The sequence below is a fragment of the Pezoporus flaviventris genome, unplaced genomic scaffold, assembly GCF_033815535.1.
Source record: "Pezoporus flaviventris isolate CSIRO_AGI_PZ_B2104156 unplaced genomic scaffold, CSIRO_AGI_Pfla_v1 ptg000031l, whole genome shotgun sequence".
Classification (NCBI taxonomy): domain Eukaryota; kingdom Metazoa; phylum Chordata; class Aves; order Psittaciformes; family Psittacidae; genus Pezoporus; species Pezoporus flaviventris.
In genome coordinates, this window is record NW_026892579.1 from 69,419,339 (window position 1) to 69,445,614 (window position 26,276).

The 26,276-nt window shown below is 44.3% G+C and overlaps 2 protein-coding genes across 5 annotated transcripts in view; both read left to right on the forward strand.

The window, feature by feature from the left end:
- Positions 1-18,250, forward strand: part of RIN2 (Ras and Rab interactor 2) — an 81,191-nt gene extending 62,941 nt beyond the window's left edge. For all 4 annotated transcript variants that reach the window (XM_061461771.1, XM_061461770.1, XM_061461772.1 and 1 more), the window contains 4 exons: positions 8,707-9,012; positions 11,093-11,224; positions 13,146-13,309; positions 16,388-18,250. In XM_061461771.1, the coding sequence (XP_061317755.1) occupies positions 8,707-9,012; positions 11,093-11,224; positions 13,146-13,309; positions 16,388-16,705 (920 nt within the window). In that variant the 3' untranslated portion in view covers positions 16,706-18,250. The remainder of the gene's footprint in view (positions 1-8,706; positions 9,013-11,092; positions 11,225-13,145; positions 13,310-16,387) is intronic.
- A 909-nt stretch (positions 18,251-19,159) lies between these two features.
- NAA20 (N-alpha-acetyltransferase 20, NatB catalytic subunit) lies at positions 19,160-23,067 on the forward strand. The gene is given in 6 exon segments (XM_061461798.1): positions 19,160-19,477; positions 19,662-19,752; positions 21,377-21,429; positions 21,431-21,513; positions 22,514-22,606; positions 22,608-23,067. Coding segments are annotated over 6 exon segments (777 nt in total). The 3' UTR covers positions 22,747-23,067.
- Positions 23,068-26,276: the final 3,209 nt, after the last annotated feature.

Genomic DNA, 26,276 nt, shown 5'->3' on the forward strand with positions numbered 1-26,276 from the left:
GCTGAAATAGTTCTGGATCCTTGGACCAAAACTGTGCCAGTTTTAAGCGTGTGGATTAGCCACAGAACTAAGATTTGTTCAAAACCAGTGACAAGGAGCAGAGAGGCATTTCATAGCAACTTACTTTTGAAATAAATCTTATTCTTCAACCAGTCTCATTCGCTCCTAACAAAGCTGCACTGTCAGTACACTTGAAGCTAAATAGAAAGTTATAAGTTTAAAAAATCCACATGTGTGCAAGAGAAGGGGCTGCTAATAAGAGTTTTTCTGTATTCGTGTTCAAATATACATGTTTATAAATGGTTGATGCTGAGATACATGTTTGAATACATGTTTTAACAACAGAGAGACTTGTGTATCCACAAAAGTGAAATCATTGTTGCTGTATAAAATCTCACTCCCCCTCTATCTTGCTGAGTCTGAGCAGTATTTGTCAAAGAGCATATAAGCCACATTTAGGAGGTAAACATCCCTCAGGGCAGAATACTTTCCTTGTGAGCTCACTTCAGTCCTAACTTGCTTGTTTTTCTCCTGCATCCCAGCGTCCCTGCAATTGGCCCAGTGCAAAATTGGAAGATAGTTCTTGCTCTGGGACTAGAGGATGATTTTATGTTGAGAGTTCTGCTTGTCCTTGACAGGCAGAAGGAAATATTCTCATGTAACCTCAACTTCATTTACACAAAGTCAAACAAAAGCAGCAAGCACTGTTAAAGCAAATATAACGCTTGGGAGAGTGTCCTTGAAATGTACACTCTTTCAGAGCCTGTAATGTTCTTGCTACAATAATAAAGAATGTTATGGGGGTGTTAAGCTGGAAGAAAAAGCAGCAAATTGGGCAGTGGTGTAGATGATTTTTTGCCTGGATTTCTGCAGAGAATTGGATATTTGACAAAGAAATACAGATCTAATTTGCTTGTTATTTTGTTAAGCTTGGTTTGACTTCAGCTTTTCATTGCCAGGGTGTGGTTAAATCTGACTGTGGGTCTCTGAAGACTGGCAAAAATGCTGTTTGCTTTTAAATGTTTCAATAGTTTGGAATAGCATAAGGTATGAAATATAACTTAACTATGCTGGTTTTCTTTATTGACAGAAAATCTGCCTTTGGTCATGTGATTAAATGCAATTAATTTATAAAGTCGGATAGTTTAAACAAAGGAAGAACTTATTTTTGAATCATCTACTGCCTATGGCTTGAGCCTGCAAACAACCATAGTGGATCAGGAGCATCAGATGTTGCTGATCTAAGCAGATAACTATGTGACAGCAAGATTTAGTCATCTCTGTAGAGAACTTCTTATGATGTAGTCCTGCCTATTATCTGTGGTTTTGCTTGACTCTTTCAGTACATAATTGCAGCCCAAATTTTAACTCTGTGAGCACTCATTTATCCTCTCTTCTCAGTTTACACTTTCATGGTGCAGGTTTCTCAGTGTGTCAGTCGAGGGTTGGATGTGTGCTGCTGATGCTCCTTCTTCCTGTTCATCATGTACTTCCCATGGCAGTGGTGAGTCAGTGTCTGAGCCCAGAGGTTCTGATCAGGCCTGGTGACTGCAAGGTTAGAGCAGGCATCAGCTTCACCCTGCGACTCACACCCACTGCTGCCACTGGTGGGTCACGGAGGGAGCCTGTAGCACAAAGTGTTGGGGCCTCTCAGCTGCTCAGACCAGTCCTGTCCAGTGGAGAGGAGCTGGAACTGGTCCTTACCCCTTCTCCCATCCAGCAGAACTGCTGCTGCAACTGGTTGCCCATTCTGGGGGGGCCAGATTTCGCCTTACCCCCCACTATTGTCTCCTGAATTTCTGTACATGCTGCAGCAGCACCCTCCAAGGTTTAGTAAAACTCTTGGTGTTTGGGACTTTCTCCCATGTCTGTGCAATGATCGATGATCATGTAGCTTTTCATGTAGAACCTCGCAGACTCTTGCAACCAAAAGACTTCTGTGGAAGATCTTTTAAGTTTGCCAGACGGGGCATATTAAGTTGTTTAACTTCTGCCAAATCACTGGGAGAATGCATCAGTGTTTCTAATTATTCTTGACAGGTGTCTCCTACTCTTAGCACTGTAGGCTGTTAACCCTTTTTGAAACAATGGGATTCCCAGTGTTGGGACAGAGTCAAGACTAGGGCACATGGCTTTTTGTTGTTAAAGGGTGAAAGCAAAGTATTTTTTTACCCACACCTGAATATGTATCCACAGAATAAAGACCTGGACTAGTCAGAAGGACCCTCATAGTCCACAGCTGCTTGAATAGCTAATTTTCAGGAGCTTTTGTGTTTGTCTTCCTGGCTGTAAATAGAAGGGAGTCCAGTTGACTGTCATCATTCCATCAGGTGGGATCTAATACCTGAACAGCTTCAGTCTCAATGCCTGAATCTGCACATAGCCCAAGAAATTACAGGTCTAAGTAATTTGGCAATAAGGTGTTAACTGATGTGTGGGAAGGTGCCTAAACAATATTGCCTGTTATTTGCTTTGGTATTTCTAATCCATAATGGATTTTTAGATGTTGAATGTTAGAAGAGGTTTGGAGAGAATGTGTTTGCCCCTTATTGGCAGCACATGCCTTATGGTAGGGGCTCGGGTCTGTATGGAGGAGTTGTGGGCAGATGGAGCTGGAGGAGAGTAACTCATTCCCTGTGGGAGCCACTGAGCCAGCCGCTCTGCTCTGAGGGAGGCTTCGCTGATTAGCACTTTTGCCTTTGTATTGCTCTTGCTGAGAGGCAATGTTTTACTGTTGTTATTAGGAGATTTTATTATGTTAGCTTTAGGCCTGTTTCCCACTTACGAAGATAACTGCCAAAGTACTGGTGATGCCTTTCTCCTGTCTGTGATATCACATGCAGATTTGTATGTGGACTCTCTGCTTTATAATCCAAATTTTTAATGAAAATACTAAATAGACTAAAGCCCAGGGCTGACCTCCGTGACACCTCTTTTCAAATATCTGTCTTGTTTGACAGTCAAACACTGATAATTGGGTTTCCCAGTGCAGTATTTTATGCACCCACCTTATTTGTTATTATAAACAGTATTTCCCTTGTTTGCTTATGGGAAAGTTGCACTGAATAGGGTTATAAGTCTTTAAAAGGTTAAGATACAGCCTGCCCTCTGATCCCTTCTCTTAACTGATCCAGTTACCCTCTTAAAGCAATAAGAATGCTATGCCAGTATTTCTCCTTGAAAAACTCAATGTTGGCTGGTTTTTAGCACTGTGTTACTTTTTAGGTGCTTGTACATTTGTTTTGGTGTCCTGTCCCCCTATCCTGTTGTACATCCTAGTATCTTTTTGTGTTGAATTGAGGCTGACCAATGTGACCCTGAGCACTCTTCCTTTCAGTACGTAAGTGGGGGGATAGGGCAAATAAGAAGCGGTTGGTAAAAGCACTAAGCAGAAGCAGAGGTTTTGATTCTCCCTTTCCTGAGCATCCCTTTGATTTCCTTTGTGACTTATTCCCTGCTCCTTTAGTACTACTTCTTCAAGAGAAGACGTGTTTGCCACATAGGCGTAGCATGAGTTTTAATTAACCCACACATGATTAAAGCAAAGAAAACCTAGCACAGATATTTCTGTGCTTCATTTGTATGCTTTATTTAGCAAAAATGAAGGGAGGTTTACCCTAAGAGGCTTTTATTCCCTAGTTGCTTAGCTTCTGTTACTGCTGCCCATCCATCACCCACCTCAATCCACTGTTTTCAGGGTTGTGCGAATTATCAAAGAATGTGGGTTGTGTGAGGTTTTAACTTTTAAGTCTTGCTGCTTTGGAGGAGATGCCCTTCTCTGCATCATGTGCCACTGTAGACATCCACCCAGAATGGGACACTTGGCCATCCTGACATGAGCTATCTTAAAGTAGATTTATATCAGTCATGCCAATATATGAAAATGATAGATATTAGGAAAATCCAAAACAAAGGAAATGCAATGTAGTCAGGTGTCCTGCATGAATACACTGTGGTATTCCAAAACAGTGCCCAGGCAATCTTACTTGCACAGTACTGTGCCTTTTTATGATTGTTCCCAGGCTTGCTCAGTCTCTTTTTTACTGAGCCCTTCTTTTACTAATGAGTGGTTTGGCCATTGTAGATGAGAAAGTGAGTTTGTAAATCCAGGGATGGAATCTGAAAGGTAATCTCAGTGGTGCAACAGCAGTTGGTAACAGGTGAACTGTCAGCCTGGAGAAGGTGAGAGCGTGCCTGTGATTTCAGCCAGCGAGGGCTGTGAAGAGGCTGCATAAGGACACTGGCTATGACTCACGTGTCCTCTCTAGATGCAGACTTATGTGGTTAGCAGCAAAACAAAACAGCATGTCAGCACAGGATGCAGATGTGTTTCCACAAGTCACAACGAAACTAGCTGGCTGGCCTTTGCAATTCATTTATCAAAGCATTTCCAGTTCCCATTTTGAGGCTAGAGGCTAATTATAAAAATCATTTCAGGAACACTACATGGTGCTCAGCTGAAATGTTATTCAATTAAAAATAAATCTGAAGAGTGCCTGTTTGGGAGTATTAAGCACTTTGTGCATGCTGAATTAAACAGGAATTTTAGTTGCTGATTTGGATGTGGGAAGTGTACAGAGATGTTAGTGCTAAGGATCAGTCCTCAATTCACAACTTGGATGCTGATTTAACTGGGAGACCATCCTATGCTCTTTTTTTTTTTGGTGGCAAGTTAAGCAGTGAAATCTGCTGCTGGCTGGGAATTGTTTTGTGGACTCACATCTGGAAACACCTTCCTCTGAATGGCAGTAATAGCAGTTCAGAAGAAAGGGTAAATAATTGTATGATCTAATTCCAGACATGCTTATTGGTGTCTTGTGACACTGAATATTGGTCTAAGATCCAGATTGCAAGAAATGCTGTCCTTACAGGTTTTAATTATAGTATAAATATTTACACAGGTTTTATATTAATTAGGATACGTATGGGTGTTGTTACTGACAGTAAAAAAACAAAAGAAGTCCAGTCCTTATCAATCTTGCTCTGTTGCTGGCCTTGTCAGCTTACTAGAATCTGCAGTTTTTTTTGAGGCAGAACTCTGGTCCTTGTGTCTGTGCCAAGAATTCATAAGGGAGAAGAAAAGGTTTTGGTTTTGGTTTTTTGGTTGGTTGGTTTGGTTTGTTGTTTTTTTTCTTTTTTCTTAAACAGCAGCAAACAAACCCCCAAACGCTGTCATAGCTTCATATCTCAGTCACTTCCTTGTTTGCTGGGTAGTTTTGTGCAAACATGCTGCATTAAAATTACAGTGCTCTCAGTCTACCCTTACCAAGCCAAGGCAGTTTGTATCTCTTTGGAGTCAGGGCCAAATGTCATTTATTTCGCTTGTCTCTTGCTAGCTGTGATATAGTCGCTGAACAGTACTGAATGATGCTTTGAGAAATATCCCATCCTATTTTTATTTACCCGATCATGTTAACAGCACAGAAACTATTAAGAACAGCCTTCAGCTGTAAGTTCTTGGGCCCTGTGCACAGCTTTGAGCACAGCTGTATGAGTTACCTGCTCTCTTCCTCTGTGCTCCTTCAAATCTATTGAAGTTCCCAGAGAAAATGTGGAATGTGATCAAGTAAAATTTCAAGGCAATTTCCAGGCACTGCTTTTGGAGCCTATGATGAATTGCAAATATGAAAGAACTCCTCTCGCAGCCATAAAAATCCGTGTGATTCATCTGCATGAGAAACTGGGAGTGGCACTAACTTACCCTATGGTGTCACAGTTTAAGCCCAGCTCAGTCCCCCTCTTCTTCCCCCCTGCTCCCAGAGGGGTGGGGAGGAGAATGGAAAGAGTGTAAACCCCACGGGTTGAGATAAGAACAGTCCCGTAACTGAGGTATAATACAAAACCACTACTGCTACCACCAATAATGATAAGGGAAATAACAAGGGGAGAGAATATAAAACTAAAAGGAGAAAGGAAAAAACCCTCAACAAACAAAACAAGAAACACAAGTGATGCCCAGTACAATTGCTCACCACCTGCCAACCAGTACCCAGCCCTACCCGAGCAGCGAAGTGGCTGCAGATAACAATCCTGGCCCCAGCCAAGGACTGGGTGTCTGTGGAAGTATTTTCCCTCCCAGCAGCAGTCGGTTCCTGTAGCCTCTGGGGATGGACTGCTTCTGCAGCTCTTTCCATACTGATACTGCAGGCTCCAGCTGAACCAGCTCCATCCTGGAGCCTGTACGGGGTCAGTCATGGAAGCGTACTGAATATTCACATCTCCCATCCCAGGCTAGGTGCTCTGTCATCAGACCAGGGGCTCTGAGGATCCTCTCTCAATTTATTGAGCCTCCTGTGACCAAATGTGATGGTGACCCAACTTTATTGAAGCAAAGGACAGCTGACACTAGCTATTCATATGCAGAACTTCCAGTGGAAGCCTGTGGGAGTTAAAATTTCATGGGGATAGAGAGCTCTCTCACTTCATGTAATGTTTGGCAGCACCAAATGCTTTAATTTTGACTTCAATGAGAGCAGGCAGTTGAAATGCAAACTGCAGAGGTGTTTCATGGTTTTGTTATTTAAAAGACTGAACAGGCAGTAGAAATAAATGAAGTAGGCTGAATTGTTAAAAAAAAAAAGTGTCATCAGTGAGGCCAACCCCGAGCCAGGAAGTGCGTGTGCCTGCGAGCAATGCTGCAGGCTGCAATATCCATGGGGGAGATGCCTGCTGCCTTCTTAGTGGAAAAATATTTCCTCCCCATAGCTCTAGAGATGGCTTTGATGGTGGGGAGAGGCAGTTTCTGTCACTGCATAGAAGGGTGAAGCTTCTGCTTTCCTGACTGGGTCTGGAAGTGCTATCAGTGGCGACTGTCTGGCTCTAACATGTATCATAGGTAACGATCAGTTGTTTGAAATGTTGCCACTTACATTAACTAGCAGCTCTGGTGTGGTGGGAGGCTGGATCCAGCCTTCATGCTGTGTAACAGGCCATCAGGAATATGTGTCAGACTGGTTATGCTTCTGGTGGCCATAGGGAAATCCAGAAAATCAGAGAGCAAATGCTGCTCCTCACAGTCACTGTCTCCTTTCCAGCAGCTTTCTCCACTGTGAGAGAGCGCCCAAATGTGTTTAAAGCATCCTGGAATAAAGCAAACACAGCTTTTGCTGTTAAGAGTCTTGGGAGGGGGAATTAGCAAGAAGAGCTACAGAAGCCCCAGCACAATTGGGATAGAAGAGATGGGAACTCCCAATAGAGTTGGACATTTGGGAATTGCATGTCAGACAAACACAGAGTAAACACTACACATGAAACAAAGAGACCGTAAAAAGAGGAGTGTGTGAAGAGCTGGTTTGTATGGAAAAGAGGTGTGAAGACCCAAAAGGCAAAACAGCTGAACACAAAGATAAAATAAATGAAGGCATAAAGCAAAAGCAATGAAACTGAGGGGGGGGTGGGGTGGGGTGGGGTGGGTTGGGGGGGGGGTGTAAAGCAAAAGCCTTAGAAATAGTCTGCAATTAAAAAAGAAGAGGGGTGAAGAGAGAGAAGACAGGTACTGTGGTCAAAGGCAAATACATCAGAACAGGCAGCAAACCTGGAAAGGGCGTGAGGTTTGATGACACAGTAATGAGTTGCCACTAGTAGCAGGAATGTCTGGTGCTGGCTTGTATAAACACACGATGTAGCAGTGACCCAGTCTCTCTTCATCCTTCTCTTGGTCCCTGTGCTCTCTTAGTGCATCTGCCTGCGCTAGGCTATGGTCCTGTCCCACTATCCAGGTGTTAGTGCACTGGCCAGGCTGAGTGGTCCCCAGTTTCCTTTATGCGGGAGGCAGTTTGCTGTGGTACAAATAAGTGATGTCAGCTAATTATCAATGTAAGCTATATTGACACACGCACACTGAGTGGGAGAAGAAATTAACTTACAAAGTCAAGGTTTGCAGAGAAAACTTTTAGCAAAGACCTTTCTCTGTTGATGTGGTCCATACTTTGAAAATGGAGAATGACTGATAAAGAGAAACTTAAGTAGAACAAGAATAAATAAAAAAATAACCCTAAGTTAGTGCTTACTGTGCCACGTGCACACTATTGCCAAACAAAGAACCTCAAACCTGATGACAAAGCTGTATATAAGCTTGCGTAATGAAATCCGAAGCTGGACAAACACAGCTTGGTTTTCAGTTATAGTTTAAAGCCCATAATCTGTCTAACTTCATAAAGATCTTGATGAAACTGAGCCAAGTTTTGGGAGACCTTGGCTGAGTTATAGTTTCTGATGGAAACTATGCAAAAAGAATGGGCTTTCATGCCAAAGCAGACAAAGTTATGGTTTTAACTGTGTTTAAGTTTGGGAGTTAAAGTCTAAACTCAAAAGTAACATCGAACTCAAAGACTTCTGGGCAACAAAAGACAAAGTTAACTGGGGCTGCAGTGTGCCTTTTTTTTTTCCTGGGTGTTTTTTTTCTTGTTTGTTGTTTTTTGTTTGTTTGTTTTGTTTTGTTGGGGGGGGTGGGGGGGTGTGGTATTTTTGTGCCAGTCTGTGCTCTGTCTTTGTGGAGGCTTTTTGTATTTACCACATTGTCATAAATGAAAATTAAATACAGATTCTGTTCTGCCTTTTGTTTTCATCTTACCAAACATCTGGAAACTCAGCTTGTATAATAAACAGGCCATAGCAAGTAGGTTTTGCTCTACAGTGTCTCTTTTGGGAATGGTTATATTAGTACTGGCTCTGCTCTAGAGTACATCAGCTGTTTTCTCATTGCAGATGTTGTCCTGGAGAAGGCCATGCATAAGTGCATTCTGAAGCCATTGAAGAGCCATATTGAAGCAATGTTGAAAGAGTTTCATACAGCAGATGGTTCTTGGAAACAGCTAAAGGAAAACCTGCAGTTGGTGCGGCAGAGGAATCCTCAGGAACTGGGTGTGTTTGTTCCAACACCAGACTTTGTGGACATTGAAAAGATTAAAGTCAAGTTCATGACCATGCAGAAAATGTATTCACCTGAAAAAAAAGTCATGCTGCTGCTGCGAGTTTGCAAATTGATTTACACTGTTATGGAGAATAACTCAGGTATGATGCTTCTCGTGGTTCAAGTTCACCAATATTCCAAACCTGGGGTCGTCTTTTGGTGGAAGAAATCACCTGATTCTGCAGATATGTCTCCTTATCCTGGAGCTCTTGTGGCACCTCCGTGCCCTTTTGAGAGGGATTCTTTCTCTCTGCTTCTTTCCTGGCCTCTCTGATGCACCTGGCAGCACATTTTACAAATTCAGTGAGAAGAGGAGGTGTGAGGCAGTTTGAAAAAAAAAATAGTTTTGTTTAACTGTAGGCTTCTGAAGTTGGCTGTTGTCCTGTGAGCCTGGAATTTGACACCGGTACTAAATTAGTATTTTTCTGGAAATGTTAACAGAGCTAACATCCCATAGTTAGCCATAGTTATTCTGTAAGTTGTATGCAACATGAAAACTAAAAGGCTCTATGTTAATAGGTGAAGGAAAGCAGCCTCTGATCCAGTACTTTTGGCTTGCTGTGCCTCTGAATGTCTTCATTTGGACACCTTCTTTCCTGGTTTTGGAACAGAAATAATTTCTATGTAGCAAGCATCCAAACCTGACCTTGAAACCTATATAATGGAATGGAACTACAGACTAGTCGAGACCTGCTGAGTACTCAGTGGCACAATTAAAATGCTGTGCCACATGGCATGAATTCATAGGTGCAGCCCTGTTGCCTGACATCTGACCATACGCTGCTGTGGCAGGTCAGGAGCTGAGGTGAAGCAATGCTGGTGGTTATGGAAGGTGTGTTTCCCTTAAGCAAGTATAAGCTGCTTCAGGTGGTTGGCAGTTTTGTTCCTAAGTGGGCACTGGATTATGCAGCTGGGTCCAAGGCTGGTCAAGATGCCACCTTTCTTTTGAGATTGGAGATGAACGGTGAAAGCTTGTGGTTGAAGAACCCAGGGCTCTTTCGCAAGATTCAGGTCCAAGCACCTGCCCAGCTTGTTATTTCTGTGCAAAATCCTGTGGTTTAAAATGGATATAGGAATCCACATCATTTTACTTCATTGAGTAAGGTGATTCCAACATACAGAAGAAATGTGTTGCGAGGCTGCTGCCAGTTAACTGTTTCACTGCGGGGCTTGGGCTAAGATGTGGTAAATAGTTCTTAGGTTGTCTTGTTTTGTCATATGAAGTTTAGAAAACATGGCATTGACCCAGCAGCTGTTTAAGTGTCTGACAGCCAGATAGTAATATAATACCTGGAGGATATGCCTCACCTCCTTAGCTACTATAACTTTAGATATCAGCCCCTCAGTCATGTGGAGTTTCACCAAAGTTTAAGTTGGCTCCTGCTTTTCATGGTTTAAAGTGACCATCACACCAGTTACACAATGAACACAATTTGGACAGACCCAGAGATCCGGCCATGTATTTTCTAAACAGAAAGTTTAAATGCAGTAAAGGCGGTAGGAGTGAGACAGACCTAGGTACAGCACAGTCCCTATGTGCAGCTGTGTGCCACCATTGCTGATGGGGCTTCACTGGCTAGTTGTGAATTACATAAGGCTTTGCTCACTGGTGTTTCTAACTATGCTCTGTCACAGAAATGAGCTGAGTTTTCATGTCAAATGTAATAGGCTTTTATATTCAGGCTTTTCTGCTGGGATTCAGACCTAGAAACTGGTATATGTGGCTGGATCCTTCCAGAAAGTGGATGTCATCCCTGCATGTGTTAAAAAAAAAAAAAAAAGGCAAAAAAGCCTATTCATCACACTTCTTAGCCAGTGACAGAAGTGCAGGTGGAGGTCAAATCAGACAGGCATGGCAGCCGCAGCCTTGTATGAGCTCACCAGTTGAGCTGATGCCAAGGTGAGCCCAGTCTTTAAATTCCCTTGCATGCCACAAGGTGTGCTTCATCAGATTTGTGCTAGTTAGAAGTACAAGATGAAGCTGGTGTTAGAGTCCTGTCCGGTGAGTGTCAAATGATGTTCTCTTTTCTGCACATCAGTAACAGGAGGCTCTAGAGTAATACGTACTAGAATAAAACGTACTGGTCAATGAAGATGGCAAAGTAATACTTTCCTTTCAAACACTGAAAGAGGTAAAAGGTTATGGTTTCTCTGTCACTGTCTGTGTTCTCTTCAACCCAGGAAGGCTGTATGGAGCAGATGATTTCTTGCCTGTGTTGACATATGTACTAGCCCAGTGTGATATGCTGGAACTGGATACTGAAATTGAATATATGATGGAATTGCTGGATCCATCTCTGCTGCATGGAGAAGGTAATTGTTTATTTATATTTATTAGAATTGAGTGAAGGACTAGGGAAGGGGGAATTCTTCCTCATAGCACAGTTGCTGTTAACCTTGTTTGAGTAGAAATCCTTTCAAAGGGAGTCTAAAATAGAGGCATCATGACAGCAAGCAAACACATACACTGTGCAGGTGCCACACGTGGTTATCTTCTGTGCATGAAAATATCCTGAGAGTATTTATAGAGCCACAGCATGCAGTTAAACTGTGAGACAAGTAATGGGACTTGGTTTAAGTGCTTTGTAAAAATTTCTGGGGGAATTCTCTGCCCCTATGGGGAAAGTGCTTTTGAGAATATTGACCCCCTTAATGATTGCTTCTTCCCACTGTTTGCTTCTCACAAAGTATTTTTATGAGCCCTAGGAATATGTTTCCTAAGGCACTCTTGAACGATGGCTGAAGTCCACTAGAGGCCAGGAAATCTCCCTTCTTTCTGTTTTCAAGGTGGTGTTTTTAACAAAGAGGCATTCTGCAAGTTCTTGGTAGGCCTCAGAATCTACCAGTTTATGAGGAAGTATAAAGGTTCTTATGACCAAGCTCATCTGTGAGTTTAAGTATATGTGTATGTTTCCCATTCCTGCTATCTCTTGGCTTGCTGAAATTGCTGTATCCTTTTATGTGTTTGTATGCACGAGAGAACTGTGCCAGGACTCCTCCAATTTGGCACTAGTCTGTTCCCTGCTTTGTGTACAGAGCATCCTCTAGTGCATTGTTTGAGAATCTTAGGAAAATAGTTGAGATGGAAGCTGGAGATTATTAATGTGCTTGAAGGGCAGAAACATTTACTGGACTATTAAGTCATGTTGGTTTTAATGCAGCAAAAGAAGTCTTGTCTATTGGCTGGCCCTGTCTTTGGCACCAGCTGAACTATACTGTGCAGTAGAAATTGTTTAGTGGTTTGGGGTTGTGCAGATCAAATGTAATGTATTGTCCAGTGTGTCTCATGGGTCTTGCATGTATTTTATATATTGAACTTGTTGCAGAACTAAAGGCCCGGAAGATACCACCAGTAATACAGAAAATACTATTGTGAGCATAGAATCCATGAAGAGACTGTGCTGCCTCTTAATTGGACACTCCCACTCAAATAGTTTACTTTAAGAAGAGTGAGAGAAACAAATAACAGCATGTTTGTTGTTTCTCCTGGTTGTTGAGGACTATTACCTCCTGTTGAGACTCCTTTTCCTTTGTGACCTGCAGCTTCTTTTGTACATGGGTAACTCTGTTGTGACTTTAATTTGTTCTCCATCATATAATAAAGGTGAAGTATGGAGGACTGTACATGTCACCTCCTGAACTAGTTGGACATTATGGGGAACACTAAAAAGGTGACAGGCACAGTCTTCCTTTATTTTTTAAAAAAGGGACACTCTTTAGAATACTTCCAAGGTACAAATAATACATTATTGTTGCGTTATTTCTCCTAAAGGTGGTTGCTTTTAACTTCCTGAACAGCAGTAGATTGTCTTACCTTGTTTAATTTCATCCCCACTTGAAGCTTGGGAAGAAAACAAACTAGTGTTTGGAAGTTTTTTTCTTGAAGAAAACTCATGTTTCAACTTTGTAACAATAGTGGGGAGTAAGCAGTGACACCACTCATTTAAGTAACCAGCTATCCCAGCGCTAGTGGACTCAAGACACTATTGCACCACTTGATAATATGGAGCAGTCGCTGCATGTCTTAGCAGCTGAGAACATGCCATCCAGTATCTTGCAAGCCAGTGAGCTGGGATTTCTTACATATAAATGTTTTGGCAATAGAGCACAGGAACTTTGAGTAATGTATGTGTGGGGGTGTATAAAGAAATAGCTGTGCTTCTGACTGACCAGTCAGAACTAGCAGGGGTTTTGTGACCACTCTGAGAAGTTTTTCCCTTTCTGTCCTTCTCAGGAGGCTATTATTTGACAAGCGCTTATGGAGCACTTTCACTGATCAAGAACTTCCAGGAAGAACAAGCTGCCCAACTGCTAAGTTCAGAAGCCAGAGATACTCTCCGGCAATGGCACAAGAGGAGGACAACTAACAGGACGATACCTTCAGTTGATGATTTTCAGGTAGAGCTTAGGGCTGAATTAAAAACCAGGGAATGATTGTTTTGTTGGAAATCCCCATTTGAGAGGTATGAATCCTTTGGGGCTCCAAGTGGAGTGAAGCAGTACTGAGAATATGGCTGGCAAATTTTCTTAGGTTTTGAAGGCTTGGCACTTTATTATAATAGATCTTGATCATGAATGCCTGAAGAAAACACTAAATAATGAAGCTTTCCCACTCTCACTTCTATTTAAGTCATGCAGAGTGAGACAAACTGAATCATATGTTAGATTCAGCTTCTTTGTATGTATTACTGTTAAAAAAGAACAAATCCAGATTTCCAGTGGTGTAAATCAGCACAACTTCCTAGTAGCTAATGGTGGCATACAGCAGGTAATAGAGAGGAAAGGTGGGAGAAAAGCTTGCCTACAGTTTTAAAGTTTAAGCAAGGAGCAGAGTTCTATACAGTGCATGTCTTCATGTTTGTGTTTGTTTTTTTTTTTTTCCTCTCTTCCATTTCTTACTGCCCTTTCAGAGTAGGGCAATAACTTCAACTGAAGAATAACAAAACAGTTGGGATTGCTTCATCTCTTAAAACCAGGCCTGCATGTCTTTCATTAGTATGCTGTTGACTGTCTGTTCAGATGCACCAGCTTGTGGACCAAAGCAAGGAGGATGTTGGACTCGAGAAGGGTTTACTCTTTTGTGTTCAGTTGTTTACAGTTCATACCACAGGGCAAAGCTGACGGATGCTAATGACAACCATCAATTAGATATGATGTAGCTAAAAGCTTGAAAAATGAAGGTGTGGGGTCATCATCAGATTATGAAGCCTTTCAGCTGAGGCTTATTCTGCTTTATCAGTGTCCATGCAAGCAACTACAGCACAACACTGAACAGGAATGAGGTGGGAGAAGAAGCAGTCTTCTGCAGTTTGCCTCTCTTAGGAAGAGGAGAACTGATTATCAGAAATTCCAGACTATGGCCAGTGCACAAAGCTAGTCCATCTTACTGTGATCCATTTTATATTGTGCTTACAGGTAGTTAGGTGTCAGATTCAAGTAGCTTGAGTCTTTGCTCTTTCTAGCAAAACACTACACTTCTTCTGGCAAAACTCATCACCTTGTATTTCTGCTGGATAACTAAATGACAGAAGATTCTTTCAGCAGGATCTTGTATTCCATTTCATCTTCTCTTCCTCAGCAAATGAACTTCTGCCAAACTAACTCTGAACAACTGGATATGGGAAGATGCAGGGGGGCATGGGAAGAGCTGGCACCAAGTGTGTCCAGTGCTTCTCCTTCTTATGTCTCTTTAAAAGAGAGCCTTGAATCAGTAAGATCACACCACTTCCAGGTTATGCTTGGCACAAATTCAAGCATTTTGCTTACTGCTCAGGATGACAGTTTTCCATCTGCTTTCTCCACATACAGCAGTCCTGAAATGAAGCATGTGACACAACTTCAGCTCAACTTGTCTTCCCACTTTGCACCAGGATGTGATCACTGCATTTCTGTGATGCAGTCTCACAACCTTATCAGGTTTGGGGCCCTGGAAGGCCTTCATCCTCCCTCCCTCAAAAGGATGGAAAAGCAAAAAAACCCCATATTTTGATGATGATTAAATACAACTTTCTGACACTGCATAAGTTTGATACTTGGAATATGAGTAACAGGCATTTTTGCAAACTTCATCCACTCTTCGATGCAGTCTTGTCCATCTAAAAGCACATGCATTTTAAAACCAGGTCTTCTGTGTGCTAGCTACATTAGAAATTAAAATTGTAGTGTGATTTGTCTTGTCTAGGCTTGATTTTTTTCATAATTTCTTCACACAGAGTAACAAAAACATATTACTTCTGTCAGGTTCAGTCTCACTGGTATAAATGCTTTGGTGTTTGCCCACAGGCTATCAAAAAACCCCACAGAAACCAACTTTATTAAAGAGTAATCTTTGGAACTTAAGTCATATGAACACTCTTCTCAATCTTAGCTTTTAACAGCTTATTTTTAGGAAATGTGAATTTTTACCATTGTGATTTAGCATGCTTAATTTATTCAGCATACAAACACAGGTACCAGCTCAGTCAGTAAGCAGGTCTTTCTCACTGTCCTTTTTTCCACACCTTCTTTCATTTTACTGCTTTTTAATCTTTCATTGCAGTTAATCTCTTTTAAAGAAAAGCACGTGACAGAAGGATGCCTTGTTCATGTGTCCAAAAGGTGGTGTTTTTTTTTTTTGTTTTTCCAGTTGTTGCTTTTGATTTTACTTTTTAAATGATCTTTTAAAGGTACAACTGCATTTCCTTGTAGGGCATATTTAGAATTTGTCCATGTTATCAGTTGGGGTCATGTGTCAGTTCCAACAAAGAAAAAAGATCCAGCTTTTGCCTCAAGATCAGATGCATTTATCCTAATGTTGCAAAGTGAATTTTCTTTCTGCATTCCTCTGTGCCTTACTTCTAAAAAAGAAAATGCTGTGACATGAAACTCGGTTACATGAAGTTTAGACAGCAAATTGCCACTTGTTAACATGATGAAAATTTCCCATGAGAATGGATTACATTTTGCATGTTGCAGCATAAGAGTGCAGTTTATCATGCAGTAGCTTCTGGATCAAAACCCTTGTGTGCTGCTGACAGAGGATTTTTTTTCTTCTTCGTTCTCACTAACGTACTGTGTGAATCTTCTGTTCTGAAGCATTAACCAGCAGCAGCAGCCTCATGTCTTGGGTGTGCTGCCTCAGACATTTATTTCGATTGACAGTGGTTTGTTTCCTAGTAAGGCCAAACATCAAGTCACACTAAAAGCACGGGCCTGTTCCATGTGGCTTTAGGGTTGTGTCTGTTCATTCTTCATTGCAGGGTTAGAAGGTAAGCCAAGGAAAGGAGAGTGTCATCTTAGGAATTTCTCATATGCCCACTACAGACTGGTTTTACCACCAACCTCACAATTCACAAGGTGGCTATAATGCCCAGGACTCACTGAAGTGTGTTTCCCACCTAGAACACGGAGAGATTTCCTGTTTGTTGCTGACTTCTCAGCTTTCAGAAGATGGTTTGTTTTTTTTGAATTTGATGTCTGTTTTTTCTCATTCTACAGAACTACCTTCGTGTTGCGTTCCAGGAAGTTAACAGTGGCTGTACAGGAAAAACCTTGCTAGTAAGACCATACATCACTACTGAAGATGTATGTCAGCTTTGTGCTGAAAAGTTTAAAGTGGACAATCCAGAAGAATACAGCCTATTTCTTTTTGTTGACGACACCTGGCAGCAGCTGACAGAGGATACCTACCCTCAGAAAATTAAGGCAGAGTTGCACAGCCGTCCACAGCCCCAGGTCTTTCACTTTGTCTACAAGCGCATTAACTGTGATCCATATGGTGCCATTTTCCAAAACAGTGATGACTCAGCTTCTTAAAACCAGCAACTCATCATTTAATTTCTGTTCCTTGTTAACTGTTGAAAACATCTTTCTTGGCTGCCTTCCTTAGGACATAAAACATGTCTAAAACCATAAATGCCTAGTAAAACACACGCAGACACTTGCAGCATTGCTTACAAAACCCCATGTAAACCATGCATATGGCCAGTTATGCAGAATATTCCACCAGCGTGTTTCAGTAAACAGCCCGTGAAGTTGAATTTCTTGTACTGGACTCTTTTGAAACATCTTATACTGTGGCCCTTTGCAGGTCTTTTGCTGTAGTGTGCAAAAATCTATTTTCTTACACTCATCCTTTAGCCAAATGTCATTTTGATTTTAAATATATGTATGCTAGACAAGTATTTCAGTAAACTGGCTGGTATGATCTCAGTTTCACCAGCATGAGATTGACAAGACTGTCCGATGCAGGGCATCAGTTAACTCCTAATTACCTGGATGATTGCATCCTTTCCTAAGTTTTTAATTACAGAATCACCATGGTTTTATATATATATATATATATATCATAGAAATTTTATAGCAGTTGCAGGTAAACTGTCAGGGTTGGTTTTTGAAATATTTTTTTAACTATAAAGTATTCTATAATTATGCATGTGATTTTAACATTTTAATATACAAGAATAAATCTCTTGCTGGTTTTAGAGTATTGCATTAAAAGTCTTGTGGTTTCTCATCTTTTCCTGTAACAGGAGAGTTCTTACAAAACTCCTGTTATCTGTAAGAAGATTGTAACATTGGCACTGGCAATTTCAGTGCCTTTATCTGAATATGATGTATTGTTATCTGGACTATTGTTTATATGCATTGTTTTTAGACAGAACTGGGGTGTTGGAAGAGGAAATTGAAATAAAAGGTTATAGAGAAGGGGCAGAGAAAGAATGTAGAAAACATGATTTGTGATTAAAATGTGTTAGTCTGCTGGTTCAGGCTAAGTGAAGGAGGTTGGAACTTTTATGTAAGTAGTATTGTAGATTTGCAAATGGATGTGACAACACCTATCTCAGATACTGTTTATGTTAGCAGAGGATTAAATACATCATTAAGGTGAAGGACACCTCAACTGTTTCGTGTAGTCTGTCACCAAGATCAGAATGTTTCTTGGACTGAAGAATGTGTTGTAGCATTTCATGGTTCTAAGTTACTCAGTAGGTGAGATGTGAAAGTAAGTCCTACATATGCAAAGATAAAATGTGTGTTCTGCTCATGTTCTATAGAGCTTAGATTTATCTTGGATAAATCTACAGGTTTATCCAAGATAACCAATGCCATGGGTAATGCTGTGGACCCTCATCATGTCAATTAGGGCTACTCTTTAAAAAGACATGGGGTTCTCCCCAAGTCTGCTGCGAGCAGTGTAACACAAGGCAATGATTACAAAAATGTCACTAGCAGCATGTGTATTGTACATAGGGAGATGTGTAGCATTTTTGTGAGTTTGCCATGTATCTGAAACTCTTTCACACGTTTGTATATAATTTTGTAAATGGTGAGTTTTGCACATAATACATTGTAATACTGAATCCTCATTTGGGATGTTGTGTGCTGTGGTTTTTGGGGTGGGTTGGGGGGTGGGTTTTTTTTTTTTCCTTAAGAAATGGTTTGTACTTGAATATTTTGTGTATCAGTAGACTCTGCTGCTGCGTTTTTATGCTGCTTATCCCTCTTTAAATTCTCTGGAAAGGAAGGATGCAATAACATTAGTTAACATGCTTGACCTGAACAGTCAGTAGAAGCAAGCAGGTGTTTATCTTGACTGCCGAACCATTTCTTCTGAAGTTAAGACTCACAGTAAGTGCTACAGAAAATTTTGCTGCTTTCATATGATGGGAAGAACTCAAGCAGGGAGGCACAGTATTAAGAAACTCAGAATTAAGGCATGAAATGAAGGAAAAAGAGTGCAAAAAGGTAAAATGCCTGCGCAAACCACCTCAGCAGAATCCTCTTGTCTGTCTTGTGCAATTGATTCTTTTGAAAATTGGACTATTTTATTCACTGTGTTGTGCAAACACTTCTCATAATGCCAGGAACCACAACAGAAAAACTTCGTACGGAATCTGGACTTGTAAAAACAAGCTCTTTCATTGCCTCCAGTGCAAAATATTTGATGTTACAAAACACTGAAATGCACGAAAAAAACTTAACAGTGGAGGTGTTCTCTCTTTACTACTCCTTCTTTTTGAAGAGAACTGAATGGGCAAGGAAGTAAAGCTGGAGGCAATTAATCTCTAAATCTTGCTAATAAAATAAGCTTAATAGAAAAGTTAATACTTCATTAGGGGATTGTGAATTCACAGAAAGTACATGCTGCACAACCGTAAAATACCACCAGCAGCAGTTTAAATAAAATCCAGCTTCTCTCCTTTCTCCATGGTATTTTACATCTTTACGGCATCATCCCCCGGACCAGGCCGGAGTGAACACAAATAAATGGAGCCAGGTGCCGCTCTTGTAGCTCTGGCCAGGACCGCGCAGGGCGGGGCGTCAGGGAACGCGACCGGCGGCTGCAGCAGAGGCGGCTCCGCTTGCCTGAAACCGCTGCCGCCGAGCGCGGCCCCCACCCCCGAGGCGCCCCGAGCCTCCGCCTCGGGCTGCGCTTCTGCGGCTGCCGCGCCGGAAGAGGCCCTGGGCCGGCGGCAGCAGCATCGTGGCGGCGCTCGGGGCACTCAGCCGCGACCACCGCTTCCTCTTCAACAGGACGGGAGCCCCGGCCGCGCTCCGCCGCACCCGGCTGAGAGCCCCCGCCCGGTGCCCGCGCTCCGCCACGCTCGGCCGTGGCTTCCCTCATACTCTTCGGGAGCTCGGGGCGCCGGTCTGCGGGCGGGCCTGGCCGCGCCGCGGTGACCCTGCAGCAACCCGGACCCGCTGACAGAGGCCGAATCCTTCTCCGTGCTGGGTGGAGGCCGCAGCTGGCTCCTGAACGGAGGCTCAGTACGGGATCCCGTTCTACCTGCAGAACCTGGCGCACTGTCCCGGGTACTTCATTGTCGCCGAGGCGCCCGGCGAGGAGCTAACGGGTTACAGTGAGTGCGGGGTCCCGGCGCTGCCGTCTCGCTGTGCTGCATGTTGGGGGGTTATAACGCAGGAGCTTCTCCTACTCCTCACTGTTTCCAACAGGGAAGAGGACTGTCGCATAGCATCTATCTGTTTCATACCTTTCTTAGGGTATTAGGTGGGACTCACAGCATCAGTTTTTGGTTTGGTGTTGCTAGCCTGGCAAGGGCTCTTGGCTGTGGTGGCAGGTTATATACAGGTACAAGCATTTCTGTAACCGTAGAATCATAGAGTCATACAATAGTTAGGGTTGGAAAGAATCTTAAGATCATCCAGTTCCAATCTCCCTGCCATGGGCAGGGACACCTCCCACTAAACCATGTCACCCAAGGCTCTGTCCAACCTGGCCTTGAACACCACCGGGGATGGAGCATTTGCAACCTCCCTGGGCAACCCATTCCAGTGCCTCACCACCCTTACAGTAAAGAACTTCTTCCTTATATCCAGTCTAAACTTCCCCTGTTTAAGTTTTAACCCATCACCCTTTGTCCTGTCACTGCAGTCCCTAATGAAGAGTTCCTCCACAGCATCCCCGTAGCCCCCCTTCAGATACAGGAAGGCTGCTGTGAGGTCTCCATGCAGCCTTCTCCAGGCTGAACAGCCGCAGCTTTCTCAGCCTGTACTCCTGAGTCTGTGTGCTCAGCTCTGAACTCAGTCATCATAAGTAAAAATGCTGAGCTTGCGTTTGGCATTGTCCTGTAAGGGAAAGCTCTGGGACTGGGTGTCTTGTTGCTTATTTGCTGTAGAATATTTGTATTTTGCAGAAATCACTCTGCATGGAAACGTTGGTTTGTTTGATCCTTCCCCCCCTGCCTCCGGCCTCCCTTGAGAAGCAGAATAAAGGGTCTTTAAGGGAAATAAATTATTTAACACAGTAAAGCTTAAAGCATTTGCTGTACAGAAGGTTTCTCTGTACTTACCACATCAGTTGCTTATTGGCAGTGACTGATGTTTATAAGAGTACCATGTAGAAGTGTAGAAGCGTGAGTATTCATTAGTGAGCTAACACTGGTTTGGCTCTGTGTAGAAAGGAGAAGAAGCACAGAGAAACACTCAAAACACCCCCCACCCCACCCCTTGATTTTTTTCTTTAAACATTCTGTGTTTACAGGGCCTTGGCTTCTGTTACCAGGTTGGCAAAGCTTCCCAGGCTCTGCTCCTCCACGTTCACCAAAAGCCTCCAGCAGTTTCCAGGATGGTGACATAGTTTTGGCTTTCCAGCCCCCCATTCCTCCATTATTTTAGTTAGATCCTGGATTCTGCTCAGCTAAAGACTCACAAGAATTCCTTAAAATTTGCATTTGGCAGTCATGCCTGAAACAGGGATTTTCAGAATATTTGTGGCAGTTTTTTGCCTTTTTCTTTTTTTTTTTTTTTTTTACACTGTCAAGGAACAACTGTAACACTATAGCAAAATGACATTTGTAGTGGTGGCTGAAGCACCGAGTCATAACATAGACATCCCTGTGTGAGCCTTTACCACAGTCCTTCCAACATTTATTTATATGCTGGGGGGTGTTTTGCTAAAGGTGTAGAGAGTGTGGTGTATTGTTCTAAATATGCTGCTGTGCTGATTTCTGTCTGTGTTCACAGTAATGGGTAAAGCAGAAGGCTCTGTGGCTAGGGAAGAATGGCATGGACATGTTAACTGCTCTCTCTCTTGCACCAGAATTCCAACGGCTGGGTTTGGTTGCTAAATAGATGGAACTTCTGGAAGAAATTTCAGAAAAGTGAGTAGTATCCTTAAATTTATCTTTTAAAACTTAAAGATTAAAGTTATCTTTTAAACTAATCTTTCTACAGATGCCTGTTCATGGCTTAGGTATTGGATTTGCATGAAGCATGCCCAGAATTTTAAGTAATGTTCTAACTGACTGAAATTCCCTGTAGCTAGAGAAGATTTAAAAACATTGCTTTGTTCTGTAAGATTTCAGGGTTCTGTGAAATCTGACTTCCCAGGATGGGCAAGAATTAGCCTGTATTCCAACGGAGATACTGTGTAAAAGGCCCTTTTCTTCACAGAAAAGAGCTTCATGAAACATCAACTGCTTCATGTAGGGCCTCAAACACACTTGTTCAATAATCATGAGCTCCATGCAATTCCCACATGCAGTCTTGGAAAAATTCTGTAGGGCAACCAGTATCTTAGCTCACTGTCATGCGCTTGGGTGTTTGTACTTCCTGAAAGTTTAATTTAGCATCAGATGAACCCATGGGGGAATGTCCTCTCTTGTGCTGGTGGCACAGCCCAGTTGCAGTCAGTAGGATCGGAAAGGAGTACTACGTTCTGAAAAAAATTGCCTTGTTAGGAGAAGGGTTGTCTTCTGTTGGGCAGCTGCCGAGTTGTGACTGTTTCCATCACTCCCCCCGGCCATGCACTTGGAAGGAGGCAGTCCCTAAGTCAGTGTAATCTAAAATGTGGATTATTTTTTTTTAAATAATTTCTTATGGCTGTGAGGCCTGTGTGGGTGTTCAGCTTGCCCTGTTCTTTCAGGTCATAATTCTGAACCTGCAGTGGCTGTAAAGGAATGGTCAATGACAAAAATAAAATGAAATTTGTACTAGATTTGTCCCTTGCCAAAGGAGGGCATCTGTTATCACAGCGTGACATGTTGGATTAGTGTTCTGCATCAACGGACCTGCTCTTGATCTGATTACAAGTTATGGGTTATTATTTAGAAACATGTTCACTTGGTGCTGCTTACTGTGATTTTGAGATTTTTTTCACAGAAAGGATGGATTTTTCGTCACTCTCTTTGTGAGGGTATCAAACCAGGTTGCAGTAAATATGTATAAGCAACTAGGCTACAGTGTGTACCGAACAGTACTCTGCTAGCAGTGGAGAACCAGATGAAGATGCTTATGGTAAGTACTTGCTTATGGTAAGTACTGAAGCTGAATGGAAAGATTCTCATGTTGAGAGTTCCTGGGTTGGTTTGTATGATTTTATTTTATTTTTTTAATTCAAAACAAGTTTGGATAGGTGTTGGTGAATGGAATTTTGTAAACTTCTTTAGGTAGCTTCTCTGACTGAAGATTACATCAGTTATAAAACTTAATCTTGTAGTTTGCACTTCTTGTAGCACCTGTGGCAAAATACAGAACAAGAATAAACTAAAAGTACAAAGGCACTCATCTTGTATGTAAGATGAAAATAAAAATGCAGTTTCTAACCTGATTTTTCTTTCTGAGGAAAGCTTACACCCGGTGGCTGGGCTTTTTTGCTGCTGTTACTGAGGGAAGGTGTTGCAATGTTTTCCTCATTTCTTCCCACAAAAAGGACTTGAAACCCTGTTTTTCTCAGGAATTTTTGAGAATGGATTATAGAAAATATCATAGTCTAGAATATTTCATTATTTTCTAGAGACAAGTTGTATAACGTGTAGTATTTTCTTCCGATGTATCTGCTATTATGGTTCTTACATCTGATAGCAAAGATCTTGCCTGACGAAAAGCAGTCTTGGTAACAAGTGGTCCACTTGTCTTGCACATGCATGCTCTCCTTGCACTGTTGAACGTGCATCAATAAATCCCGCTGTTCCCTATTCCAGGAGGGCTCCAGCTCTCTCAGTCATTACTCTTAATGCAACATGAAGTCCGGGAGTGCTGCTTCTCCAGAACTGGGCAGTCACAGCTTTTTTGTAGCACAGTAACAGCAAATTACAGTGGTATTGACACGGTGCATCGAGCCAATGGCCGCTGTGGGGAGGGGGAGAGGGAGAGAAAATAGACCGGAAGCTAGGCGGGGCTAAGAGTGACTGACGGGCGCTCCAGCCAATGGACGCTGTGGGGGGGGGGGCGGTGGGAAAATAAACCAGCAGCTGGGCGGAGCTACGAGTGAGTGACGGGTGCTCCAGCCAATGGCCGCAGTGGGGAAAATAGACCGAAAGCTAGGCGGAGCTAAGCGTGATTGACGGGCACTCCAGCCAATGGCCGCAGTGGGGAAAATAGACCGAAAGCTAGGCGGAGCTAAAAGTGACTGACGGGGACTCCAGCCAATGGCCGCTGTGGGGGGGGGGGGGGGGGGGGGGGGGGGGGGGGGGCGGTGGGAAAATAGACCGACAGCTAGGTGGGGGTAAGAGTGACTGACGGGGACTCCAGCCAATGGCCGCTGTGGGGGGGGGGGGGGGGGGGGGGGGGGGGGGGGGGCGGTGGGAAAATAGACCGACAGCTAGGTGGGGGTAAGAGTGACTGACGGGGGCTCCAGGCAATGGCCGCTGTGGGGGGGCGGTGGGAAAAGAACCCGGATGCTAGGAGGGTCTAAAAGTGACTGACGGGCGCCCTAGCCAATGAGCGCTGTGGGGGGGCGGTGGAAAAATAAAGCGGAAGCTAGGCGGGTCTAAGAGTGACTGACGGGCGCTCTAGCCAATGGGCGCTGTGGGGGGGCGGTGGGAAAATAAAGCGGAAGCTAGGCGGGTCTAAGAGTGACTGACGGGCGCTCTAGCCAATGGGCGCTGTGGGGGGGCGGTGTGAAAAATACCCGAATGAAGGCGGGACTAAGAGTGACTGACGGGAGCCCTAGCCAATGAGCGCTGGGGGGGGGCGGTGGGAAAATAAAGCGGAAGCTAGGCGGGACTAAGAGTGACTGACGGGCGCTCTAGCCAATGGGCGCTGTGGGGGGGCGGCGGGAAAAATACCCGGATGAAGGCGGGACTAAGAGTGACTGACGGGCGCTCTAGCCAATGAGCGCTGTGGGGGGGTGGCGAGAAAAGAACCCGGATGAAGGCGGGACTAAGAGTGACTGACGGGTGCTATAGCCAATGAGTGCTGTGGGGGGGCGGTTTAAAAAGAACCCGGATGAAGGCGGGACTAAGAGTGACTGACGGGAACTCTAGCCAATGAGCGCTGTGGGGGGGCGGCGTGAAAAGAACCCGGATGAAGGCGGGACTAAGAGTGACTGACGGGCGCTCTAGCCAATGAGCGCTGTGGGGGGGGCTGCTTGAAAAGAACCCGGATGAAGGCGGGTCTAAGAGTGACTGACGGGTGCTCAAGCCAATGAGCGCTGTGGGGGGGGGCGGTTTAAAAAGAACCCGGATAAAGGCGGGACTAAGAGTGACTGACGTGAGCTCTAGCCAATGGGCGCTGTGGGGGGGCGGCGTGAAAAATACCCGGATGAAGGCGGGACTAAGAGTGACTGACGGGCGCTCTAGCCAATCAGCGCTGTGGGGGGCGGTTTAAAAAGAACCCGGATGAAGGCGGGACTAAGAGTGACTGACGGGCGCTCTAGCCAATGAGCGCTGTGGGGGGGCGGCGTGAAAAATACCCGGATGAAGGCGGGACTAAGAGTGACATCCGGGTTCTTTTCCCGCCGCCCCCCACTGCGCCCATTGGCTAGAGCGCCCGTCAGTCACTCTTAGACCCGCCTAGCTTCCGCTTTATTTTCCCACCGCCCCCCCGCTGCGCTCATTGGCTAGAGCGCCCGTCAGTCACTCTTAGTCCCGCCTTCATCCGGGTTCTTTTCCCGCCGCCCCCCCACAGAGCTCATTGGCTAGAGCGCCCGTCAGTCACACTTAGTCCCGCCTTCATCCGGGTATTTTTAAACCGCCCCCCCACAGCGCCCATTGGCTAGAGCGCCCGTCAGTCACTCTTAGTCCCGCCTTCATCCGGGTATTTTTCACGCCGCCCCCCCACAGCGCTCATTGGCTAGAGCGCCCGTCAGTCACTCTTAGACCCGCCTAGCTTCCGCTTTATTTTCCCACCGCCCCCCCACAGCTCTCATTGGCTAGAGCGCCCGTCAGTCACTCTTAGTCCCGCCTTCATCCGGGTATTTTTCAAGCCGCCCCCCCCACAGCGCCCATTGGCTAGAGCGCCCGTCAGTCACTCTTAGACCCGCCTTCATCCGGGTATTTTTCCCGCCGCCCCCCCACAGCGCTGATTGGCTAGAGCGCCCGTCAGTCATTCTTAGTCCCGCCTTCATCCGGGTATTTTTCAAGCCGCCCCCCCACAGCTCTCATTGGCTAGAGCGCCCGTCAGTCACTCTTAGTCCCGCCTTCATCCGGGTATTTTTCCCGCCGCCCCCCCACAGCGCTGATTGGCTAGAGCGCCCGTCAGTCACTCTTAGACCCGCCTAGCTTCCGCTTTATTTTCCCACCGCCCCCCCACAGCGCTGATTGGCTAGAGCGCCCGTCAGTCACGCTTAGTCCCGCCTTCATCCGGGTTCTTTTTAAACCGCCCCCCACAGCGCTCATTGGCTAGAGCGCCCGTCAGTCACTCTTAGTCCCGCCTTCATCCGGCTATTTTCCCGCCGCCCCCCACAGCGCTGATTGGCTAGAGCGCCCGTCAGTCACGCTTAAACCCGCCTAGCTTCCGCTTTATTTTCCCACCGCCCCCCACAGCGCTCATTGGCTAGAGCGCCCGTCAGTCACTCTTAGACCCGCCTAGCTTCCGCTTTATTTTCCCACCGCCCCCCCACAGCGCTCATTGGCTAGAGCGCCCGTCAGTCACTCTTAGACCCGCCTAGCTTCCGCTTTATTTTCCCACCGCCCCCCCACGA